At 43.1% G+C, this 11,718-nt stretch overlaps 1 protein-coding gene across 1 annotated transcript in view; it reads right to left on the bottom strand.

Moving 5' to 3' along the window:
* gas2l1 (growth arrest-specific 2 like 1) overlaps positions 1–11,718 on the bottom strand; it is a 21,627-nt gene continuing 9,909 nt past the window's right edge. Inside the window, exons 3-5 of the mRNA XM_035658679.1 lie at positions 7,347–7,443; positions 6,293–6,602; positions 1–4,823 (exon numbers count right to left, since the gene is read on the bottom strand). Of these exons, the coding sequence (XP_035514572.1) occupies positions 2,744–4,823; positions 6,293–6,602; positions 7,347–7,443 (2,487 nt within the window). The 3' untranslated portion in view covers positions 1–2,743. The remainder of the gene's footprint in view (positions 4,824–6,292; positions 6,603–7,346; positions 7,444–11,718) is intronic.

Genomic DNA, 11,718 nt, shown 5'->3' with positions numbered 1-11,718 from the left:
TAAACTTCAGAGGAAAATATTTATTACAAGAACAACTTGACAGCATTTTCAACTTCAAAAAATCAGAACAAAACAGTGAAATGTTGCAGTATTGCTATTTCATACATACAAATTCCACAATGTCAAGCAATCTGTACATTTAACTTAAGTTTTTAGTGAAAATAACATTAGCAAACAAGAAATTGTCTGATCATGAACATTCAAAATTTCGCTGATTAGGGATTGAGAGAACGAGAGAGAGAGAGTTTCATTAAATTTGCATGAAGTTGTGCAGGACAAAGATTATGTCAGGACAACCGAATTTCATGGCGTGTTTTTATGAAGTCACAGTTTACATAACTGGCAGATTTTAGACGACCAGTTGATCAAAATGCAAATGTCTTCAAATAAGCCAAAACAAATTTACATTTAAAACAACTAGAATACATCTGTTTATACAGGTGAAAGTGATAACCGGCTACATATCGGATCAATGTAGCTCCAACAATACTGGTACACCGTAAATTATCTGTGGCAATGAGCAGTCAGCATTAAATCAAATTACTGTACCTCTGAATATTGCAAAACAGCCCCGATGTGTTTAGTTTATCTGGAGGATCATACCAGTTTTAAACATTTCTAACTCATTATTGTGTCTCTTTACGGTGTACTGTTGAGAAAACTTAAAACTCTTTAAAATGCATGATGTTTATACACGTTGGGACCTGCCTCATTTGGATTTCACTGAACATTTACAGCTCACTCAATTAATTTCTTAAATAAATAAATTAGACCAACATCACTCTCCCTTCTTCACTCCAACTCTGTACATATTCTCATACAGTATGTACACACATATGCACTCTTCTTTTTCCTAGCCTATTCACAGCGGCCTACAAAAACACGTGATCCACTTTTTCTTTCTTTCTTTTTTACCGACCGAAAACCCATTTTAAACCCATCAAAAACAAACGGCCACCAATTTCTCACAAGATGTTTTTGGAGATGGCTGCAGGGCACTAACACAACAATTCCTACATCTCCACTTTCAATTATATTTTACAGTCCACAAGTCCACATCTGTTCAAATACCAACAACAGAAGTACAGTAGCTGGAGCCTGGCCTTTAATACTCTGTGCAAGAGCATCACAAGAGAACATATCCAGTTACAGTATCTATTATTCATGCACTGTTGCACACACGTAGACACTCACGTCAAAATCATTCTTCATCCATCAAACTTCACCTTATAATACCATTTTTATTGGCTCTAATCAGCACTGGACACTATGGAGGGAAAAGTACTGTGTCAGGAAAACAGACTCTTATTTCTTGTCTTTCATTAGCCACTAGAGGTCACCACAGATTGTGCCATGTCTTTGAAATCCATCTGGTAAGTAGGTTATCTGGCTTCTAACCACTAATATGATTCAGAGGCAATAAATTATATATCTTTATCATGATTTGTACACCTTCATCAAGTATAATTTATAATTCAAATTGGCAATGTTCCTCACTATTTTTTCCACATTCACACTCAAACTCTCCAATTTCTATCATCATAAACAGTTAATGATGGCAAGTAGTGTTACCGAATAGATCTTAGTGATGTCAAGTGAAAACATTCAAAAACTAATCTGCGACTAAATCTTAAGGCAAAGGGAATTGTCAAGGCATTTCCACCACCAATATTGCATAGCTAAGGCAGCACAGAACTGATTACAGTGAATATGTACATTAAACTGTATATTCAATGCCTTTTTATATACAAAATGCCCATGTCTATCAGTGAGCACATCAACATGTATTTACACATTCATTCTCCAAAGCATTTTACTTTTTGCACATGTATATTTTCCAGAATACAGTTTGGTCAGAGGAAGAGCTCTCAACATTTCTGTTTCAGTGACAATGACACAAAGTAATACAACCTTCACTGCTCCTCGTAAATGTATAGGTTCAATCCACTTAAAGTAGAAATATGGTTAAAATGTTTTACTGCATTAAACATAATGTTGAAAACCTGTAACATATTAAGCATCCAAAAACAAATATCTATCTTAACTACACCAATTGTTGTGAAAAATCAGACATTAATCACAACAGACAACTGTACAGACGTTGGTAGTGCATGTAATGTTCATAAAGACAGAAGAACGATGGGGGTACCTTTGTCTATGTTACCTATCAATATATTGTAAATATGAGTATAATGAGTCATATGTGAAAACCACTAATGTGGAGAGACTGAAAATATCACATCAAAACAGTATTTTGACTATCAAGGCAAGCTGAGATGCTCTGGCAAACCACAAGAGGGAGCCAATCTATCTGACTAAAGGTTTAGTGTTTACACTGTTTATAGAGTTGCAGCTTTAAATCCCTGGCACTTTACCATGCCCCTCAGTGGGGCACATGGCAGCACATATGCTCTCTCTCTATCTCTCTGTATCAACCATGAGAAAGTGTCTTGCAAAAAAAAAAAAAAAAACACCTTATGATTGGCAAAATCATCCCCATGCACACATTAAAATTACAGTAAAAGTAACATTAAAGACCATTCCTTTGGTAATAAATAATTTTGGCTTGAGTGCAAAATAAAAGCAACGTGAACCCCCTGCAGGTATTCAGGGGAGAAACTAAGTGAAAAAGAAGGAGTGTTAGACATGCAATGAAAACAGTCTATAGCCCAGCCTTACGTTTGTTGGGTTTTTTTTACACAGTAGTCAAAGTTCATGAGAACAACCCCCTGTGTCATTTGTGCTACATCCAAGCTTCAGTGTCCAGGCTCCCTGACTGTCCAGGGTAGGAGCACTCTTTGTTGCCCATGGCTGGGGATCGTGGTTGAGGATGGATCATGTCTGCGAAGGCCTGGTGCAGGCTCTTGCATGTTGCTGGACGACCAGTAGAGTGCGAGCTTTGAGGAGACATTGGTGGGGTGTGGCATGGAGAAAGCGTGTCGTGAGCCTGTAGATCTCTGTAGCTGACCGGCGTGGGGATACGTGAGGGGCTGTTTTCTGGCCTGTTGTCAATACGAGGCCTGATCCTGGTTCTCAGTTTGTGCTTTGAGATAGGGGCTACCCTGTCTCCCTTCTTTTGCCCTTTCTTAGTCTTCAACACCTCTCCATCTGTGTCCCCGTTGGCCAGGGGGGAAGATGGTGGCGGGGACTCAGAGCGGGATTCGCTCAGGCTGAAGCACATGGAAGAGTTTTCACTAGAGGAATCCTGGAAGGAGCAGTCCTCAGAGGGGGGAAGGGGCACTGGTGACGGGCAAGCCTCTGGGGGCGGGAGGTCATCACTACCGTCACCATTTTCTAGGTCATAAGGTAAGTTTGGCTGGTGATTCTCCAGAGGAACATCTCCTTCAGGTCCTGTGCCCCAGCCAAGCTGACCCTGCTGACCTGTCAGCCCCCCTGTAGGAGGAAAACCACCATGGTCTCCATTCATATTAGTACAGTGGAAAGCAGGTTGTGAGGGGACCTGATTCATCAATATGTCTGACGCTGTGTCTCTAAGACCAGGCAGGGAAGATGGAAGTTCCCTCTCCTCTATGGAACTAGAGATGGCTGGGAGCTTCTTGAGTCCTCCTCCACGCTCTCCCCAGTGCTCAGGCTCTCCTTGACCAAAGTTGTGTGGTCCTACAAAATTCTGTCCATAAAGTAAATTTAAGGGATCCTCCACTGGGAAGTGACGGAAATTAGTCCTCTTGGATTCCCTGAGGTCAGGCAGAGTTCCTATCTTTGCCCCCACATTCAGGGAGGAGGTGGAGGAGTTAGAAGAGGAATAAGCGGAGTCAGTGACATTAGGATCAGTGGGTGCGGGCACTGAATGTGTCCCAGCTGTCTGCAGGGTCGCTCCTCCTGGAGCTATGCTAGACACTCCTCTAACCTGCTGTGTATTGGCCAAAAACTCAGCCTCAAAGCTGCGATACAGGTCCTGCTCCCTCTGGGGGTCTAGTGTTGGTAAAATCTGGAAGCCAAGGCCCTGTTCTTCCTCCTCGGGCTCCTGGCGCTCCAGGCCAGACCAGTTCCTATGGTGGCCCCGCCCAGCAGAGCGAGGGCCCTGTAATGTTCGAGGTGAGCGGGCAGCATGATGGTGTGAGTTGCGGGGAGATGAGTGTGGTGAACGTCGACCTCCTGAGCTGACTGGTGGGAGTAGTCTGCCTTTTCCTACAGAGGGTGAGCGAGGGGCAGGAGGTCTGGGAGTAGTTATTGTCTTCTTGCTGGGGCTGCTGTTGTTGTTCTGGACCCCTTTAATAGGTGAGTTAGAGCACGAGGACGACTGCCGCTTGGTGAACCCACCACCTAATCTGGGAGAGGATGGGGGCATTTGTTTGGCCCTAAGGTCCTCTCGTCTGTCTGAGGGTGGGGGCTGAGGGTCTCTGTAACAGGAAACGGGTCCCGGGCTGGCATCACTTGACCGCGTACGGCTAGATAACTTACTCTGGCTGTGGGAACGTGGAGCATGGAGCCTTCTCGGGCCCTCGTTTCCGAGGGACCGGCCCCTCTCTGTGCGGGACGTTCGAGGTCCATCAGATGATCCTTGTGGTGGGTTGGGTTTGAGTATTGGAGCGAGTGCAGGACGTTCCCGAGACTGACTGCGTGCGCGGGGAAGTGAGGGACGCAGGGACGGGGACTGATTTCGAGCTCCAGGCCTCTCGATCAAATGCTTCCCCTCCTTTCGATTGACAAGCAGGACTACCTCTTCACCAGAGCGCCGTGAGGAACCACCAAGAGAGTACCGTCCTCCTCCTCCTCCTCCACCTCCTCCTTTAGAGGAGGCTGTAGAGGAGTCACTGTCTCCAGACAGACGTCTCGTCAGTGGTAACTTTGTCTCCTTATTCCTACAATTTAGGGAGGAGACAAAGAGTCATTTATATGTATAATAACACCACATAATTGGTCTTATAGATTTTCTAACCCAACACATAACTGAATTGCCCTTTCTCAACCAGACACCCATCCACTGTCACGCACCAGTAAGAGCATTAGCTTTAACCGTATAATCCGGTCTTAGAGTTCACTTACAGGAAGAACAAATCTAGATAGATTTGATGAGTACAGATCAATACAGTTTGTCTTGTAAATTGATATTTAAGGACCCAGTAGAGGCTGTGTTATCTGTTTGACTGTGAAGATTTCAGGTGTATTTACATAATATATCTTATATCTTGGTAAAAAAAATGTCTTCTCTTCTCAAATTCAGTCAAATTAGGAATGATGACATGCTGCAGACCTGTGTTTTCAGTTTTGATAGTGAGGATACAGTTTTTTTTTAATTTAGATCACAGGCTATGCCTTTAATTAGAGTTTTATTACATCAGACTTCTAAAGTTATCCTCAGAAATTAGTTTCGTACATATTCAGGCATGGTAATTTGCCTGCATGGAGCCCACCTGTTGACCTACTTCCCCAGTTAGCTGTGAACAGTTGTCTAGGGATAGTTGTCAGATTAGTCTTTATCTGGTCTGGCGCACTTGAAAGGGGATGCCACACCCACACAGGGTTAATTCGAATGAGCTGTTGCCTTGACGTCTGGTCTGAGCCATCGCACAGTACAGAAATGACCCACACATTGGCTACAAGCCAAAGTAAACCACCATTCAGCTCCAAATTGTGTTAAACAATGGCGCCTTCACACTCTGACATATAGCGAAGGTATGTGACCAACTAAACATTTTACCGGCTTCCTGAAGAGCATAAGCAGATCTTATTGTATCCAATAGAAAGAGCCACGTATAATGGCCTTAACATGCCACTATTCTATCATTGATCACTTGAGAAGCATATCAAACTGATGTGTGGTTTCATTTGTCACTGGTTTCACACTAATTCAAACCATCTGTTCGCCATGGCAAGAGAAGACAAGCTTAAGCAACAGCTCGCTCAGAATCACAGCCATATTTAGGCAGTCGACGGTCTAATTAACTGAATGAAAGTAGAAGAGAGAAGAGTGGGAAGAAAGGAGAGCGGAGTAAACATGTTTGGTGTCTACCTTGTAGCCACTAGGATGTGCTGTAGGATGGCTGTGTGAGGATTTATCTGGGCAATGTCACCTGAGATTAGATAAATCTGCTCTGGTCTAATCTGTGGCTTCCTGGCATGTGTATTTGTTGTGTATATTCCCAGTTCTTTGAATTTATGTGTGTGTGTGTGTGCCTTTCTGTCTCCCTGCTTGTCTAATGGCACAAAAGAGCAAGCAGCAAAATCTGAGCGTGGCCTGCCAGGCTACTTGCGAGAGATTAATTTCTTATCATGGTAACACACTTATCCCAACACTTATCCGCACACTTGCATAGACACACACACTCACCTGAGAGGATTAAAGTGGCGGGGTTCTGAGCGGTCTCGTGGCGGCCGTGGGAGTAAAGTACGTGCTGCACCGGAGTCGAGCTCGGTGGAGCCAGAAGTGTTCTGAGAGCGGCCGGAACGCGTGGAGGAGGAAGAGGCACATGGAGCAGATGGGGGCTCCAAGGAGCGCCTGTCAGGAGGTTTGTAAGGTGCGATGCCATCATTTCGCCAGTGTGGACCTGGGCTGGTGGAGCGGGAGGAGTGGGCACTCGAGGACTTGCTATGGCCTCCCCCACCTTGGCCACTGGCTTTAGCCTGGTGGTAGCGGTGGGCTGAGGAGACAAACAAGTGTTTAAGACAGACCTTTAACCAACATTGTCAGACAGCCTGTACAATCACCAGGGATAAGAGCCATTTAGAGGTCCAGAAATATATCATAGCTAACCACACCAATGTCATGAAGCTGTTAGATAGCAATAGTAGATAACATATTTGTATGCTTCCTTAAGCCACAGGGATAACTTGTGAAACTAGCCAGAGAAATACTGATGATCTCACCACTTAGGGAGAATATTTTTAGAGCACAAAAGGCCTGCTTCTGTAATCACTTAATACTCAATGATCTTCAACATGGCCCCTTGTGGTTAGTAATGTAACACCAATTATGACTTCAGATAGTGTCAGCTGTCCAGGCCAGACACTTGGCTCTTGACCTCACCAGTTCAACAACAGTTTGGACCCACGGAAAAGAAAAGCGATGGTCTCACCCAGCATAGTTATGAACATGTATCACTCTTGTCTGTGCTGCTAATAAAAGTGAGTGACTGCACATTTTCAATTGCAGAAATAAATTTTCTGGCCAGGAGTTCATTTGGTTTCAGTATGAAACAGACTGACTGTTGCTGGTCAACAGTGAAAATCTAAATATGGGAAATGATGATGATGATGATTTGTAATTACATAAATAGCTGTATGTCTAGTCTGAACATAGTACATCAGGTGTGAATGATGTTTATTAATTAGGCAACAAAACACACCAATAAAGTTGTATTGTAAGGGCTAGGAAGTGACCTCACCAAAAGCAGCACAACGACATGGGTCATGCTTGTCCAAATAGTGCTCTAATGTGTCCCAGCCCCCTCCAACACGCACCATCACATGAGTACGAAGGACCTGAGGGAGGAAAAGAGAAAACAAGGCTTCAACTGATGAACAGAAAGTAACATACACATTCATGCACAAACAAAATGGCTAAACCTTTTGATATACAGCACTACCACACACACCGCACAGGTCAATAGATATGCAAATTCCACAAGTGGGGTAGCTTGCTGAAGGCTGGCCGGCCTTCAGTGTTACGTAACATCTAGATGCACCCCTGCCTGTGCCCCTGCCTCTCCCTCCCCCGCACCTCCTCTTTCTCCCACATCACCCCCAGCTGCTGCCATTATGAGGGTTGTTCATTGCCATGCCAACTCACAATTAAACAGAGTATGGTAGCATAATAAAGAGCCAAAGTGCTGTGAAAGACACTCTTTTTTTTGGCCTCTCATGCCTCTCAGCTGGCTTCCCCGTGTTTTCAGAGGGTAGCAGGGTGAATTAGCATGGTAACAACTCACCCCTACTGTCCTCTCTGCTCCTCAGCTGAGATTTCAGTTATCAGGGAGAGGAGCGGAGAGGAGAGGGGACCAGGATAGCCATAACAGAGGGGGGTCGGTGGATATGTCACTTCCTACTCTCCTCTGCTCTCTGAGACACACACACACACAACATCAGAACAAAGAGCCTCACTCCCTCCAGGCAGAAGCTGCATGCGCTGAAGCAACACAATCTGACTGATGCGAGAGCCCCGTGGATGCATCCCCCTGCCTTGGGTTGTGTAACAGGGTCTGCCAGCCACATGTTTTAAAGGTTGTAGCCGTGTCTCAGAGGGCAGGCAAGGCAAAGCCATAATGGTACATCTGTGTGGGCTGGCACAGATTTTATTTCCACCAAATCACACGTGGCACAGCACTTCATCTCCGGGTCCCTGACGGCGCTCGGAGAGAGGCCACAGACATGGCATGTGCACCAAAGTCTGACCCCACCTTCTCTCTAATACAATCCCTGCCAATCCACTACAAGTCTTTTCATCGGCCTTGCTCTCCTACTACATCAAATCCGTCAAAACAGCTGATCTGCTTATCTCTATCAGACCTGAGAGTATAAACTGCTTACTCTCCACTGCTCTGGCCTTATGTCAGTAACAGGTTTAGTGTTTGTGTGACGCAGCGTGACCATCATGTGCCAGCAGTGAAAAGCAAGGCCACATGTCATATTTTGATCAGCACTGACATACATTTCCACAATAAAAAGATCATAAAGGCCCACTAACAAGAATTCCACATACTGTAGAGGAATGAAGTTGCAACCTTCTGCTGTCACTTCTGACTCTCTGCAATCACTTATTTTTAGGTTTTGTACAGCATACCATAATAGAGGTGTTGATGTGACATAAATCTTTATACAATTAACTTGTTATTGTTTTTTTTACTGTGGAGGAGGAGTTGCTGTTGTGGTGGTAACAGCAACTGGGAATCTAAATAAACAAATATCTTTGTGTAACTGGAGCAAGATAATTGCATGACTATAAAGAGAATTATCAAGGGGTCTTCAAATGCTAATTGCACAGTGCTATTTTCCAGACTGTCACCTCATCAATGAACTTTATTTATACTCTTGTAGTCATCTAACAACCAAATGTGGTCATAGAAACAGTAGAATGCAACATAACTATCAAAAAGACAAAAGTAGATGTATATAACATCACGATCACAACCTAAAGATGAAACACTTGCATGATTAAATCTATGTTTTATTGCATTCTATATCACCTGTTTCCATATCAAACAACCATATTGCGCATTTCATATTTTATACATAATGCTGCAGCACTACTGAGGAGTCTGTTGAGGCTTAATCGATGTTTTGGGACCATGTTCCACTTTAGATCTGTGGCTTAGCTGCCTAATTTCCCAACAACTGAAGGGGTATCACAGTCTTTACCAGCCTAGAGAGACCCAATCCCTGTTTCTATGGCAACAGCGAACAGAGAGACTTCTTGTCATCATTGCGGGGGCGTGTTGAACCAATTTCTTCTTAAATCTTACTGGTGAGTTCAAAAATTAAGCCCATGGTTCATTTCAGCTGTTGTGCCTCACGACTGAAGGCATCTCCTCCCTCTAGGGAGCGACCTCCCCTGGGACAAAGACGTCTTATTAACTCCCCCCTCTGTTCATACGGCCCGTTCGCCCGTTTGCTTTCTCTACTTCATCCCCTCGTTCAGCCCGAGATCATTGTCAGGGGTTTTGGCAGCTGAATCGGGGTTTGTTGGCTTCCAAAGCGGCTGCCCGCTTCCTCCCCTCAGAAGAATGAGGGAAGTGTGTTGGCCGCACTTGTAGCTGCTGGGGCATATGCATAATCACTGTCATCCCCAGTGAGGAATCAGGAAAGGGCGGAGACAGTGAGAAGAGGGTTAATCTGCCAAGTCAAAGGCTCCCAGACGCACACATCGCAAATATTCAAATATGTCACATTAAAATGGATGTTGCAACAGGGCTTCCAAAGATCAAGCACTTCAAGCTCCATCTTAGGGGCTGTATGAAAATTATTAGGAGGAAGAGAGAGAGATCAGAGAAGAGAGAGGGGTTTTGCATTTTTATTTTTTCCTCACTCCATACTTTTACTTCGGCCTTCCCTTGCAGGATTGATTTAAAAAAAAAAAGAAAGCTAATTATGACTTTAGTGTGCCTAATGTGTCATAAATGTCTGTTTATGACGCACATGGAAAATGCGGAGAACAATCCTGTCTGTGTTTCAGGACTTGATTTATTACAGACGACTACTTTAGTCTGCATTATAACAGAAAGTAAAGTCAGTTCAATGTCATATAAAGGTTTTTTATATAGTCTTTGAAAAATAGAGACTGGATAGAATAATTATAATTAATCATTTTGTTGTAATGTTTGGAAATTGCTTATTCCATTTCCAGTATAAGTTATGTTGTGTTTTAAATTAGATTAAACAAACCTAAATTCTTAATAGTGAAACAATTTGTGTCAACTCAGTAGTACTGTGTTTGAGTACATTTACACTTCATTATGAAGGTAGAAAAAGCTATTTCCCAGATAGGGGTGTGCTAAACATCCACACAACCCCGTCTGGACTGAGTGGTGCCACTAAATGTGAAGAAATATTGACATTACTGCCAGTCAAACAGACCTATAATGTAAATGCAGACAACTTGGAATGCCATCCAAAGACTCCATTAATCTGGCTGGGGATGCATTTTAGGTAAGTGAGACAAAAATCGATCCCTGCTATCCACCGGCCCGGTCCTGTGAGGCCTGATGTGGGTACAGTGGCAGTTCTTAAACTGAAACCGAGACAAACAATCTAGCAGAAACAGGCTAGAGAGCCAAGATAAGGGCCAACTCAGGAAATGACCTAAAGCTCTAATTGTGTCTCAGTGGAAAAAGTACAGTGCTGGGAGTGGGCCAGATGAAGGCAGCTTGTAAACACTAAGAGAGAAGTCACAATGCCATTAGATACGCTGTATAGGTCACTAGGCTTTGACGCAGCCAAGCAGTTGGGTGGTTTATCTGTTGCAATATAACCTTGGTCTCCTTGAAACAACATATGATGCCATATGCCAACACCGTATGGTTCCATGCAATTACTGCAGGCCTCACAGTCTTCTGTGCTATGAGCCAAAGTAGCTTATATATATATATAGCCAGCGGAACATGTAAAATTGACTTAAAGGATAATTCAGGTTTTTTCTTCCAAATAACTTAAGTATTTAAATATCTAAACCTAATGTTTTTTTTAAAGGACTAGTGTGTACAATGTATTTCCAAGCGTGTCGTAGAAACTACGGAGGTAGAAAGCGGTTCAACATGGCGGACTTTGTGGAAGAGGACCCACTACATCTGTTTATAAAAACAGCTCATTCTAAGGTAATGAAAACACAACCTCTTATTTCAGGGGATTTTACACTCATGAAAACATACCTATGAATATTAGATTCCATTACTGCTAATAAATCCTCATAAATGCTCAAACAATAGTCGTCTTTGATGCTCCATCTGACTTCTTTTCTGTGATGTTTCCTTGTTCCCAGATCTCAGGAATTAACACGGTGAGTACAATGTTATAATTACTGATAAGAATGATGAAACTACTAAAATAAGACCCAAGTTGTAATAAACTTTAAGTTATCCTTTAAGTGATATGTGCAGGAACCTTTATTCTTTCATCTGGTATTATTTATGCCAGCAGTAATGTTAAGTAGCATAATCAAAGAAGTAGTTTAGTTTTACTTTCCCTGTTATAATGCTGACATTAATTCTTAATTTAAAATAATGTTTTAAAGACTGTAATCGACTCGGCATCAACAATAATAATAAC

The sequence above is a fragment of the Morone saxatilis genome, unplaced genomic scaffold (assembly GCF_004916995.1).
Source record: "Morone saxatilis isolate NCDOM2014 unplaced genomic scaffold, NCSU_SB_2.0 Contig16, whole genome shotgun sequence".
Taxonomy (NCBI): Eukaryota; Metazoa; Chordata; class Actinopteri; family Moronidae; genus Morone; species Morone saxatilis.
This window is presented reverse-complemented; position numbering and strand designations above follow the sequence as displayed.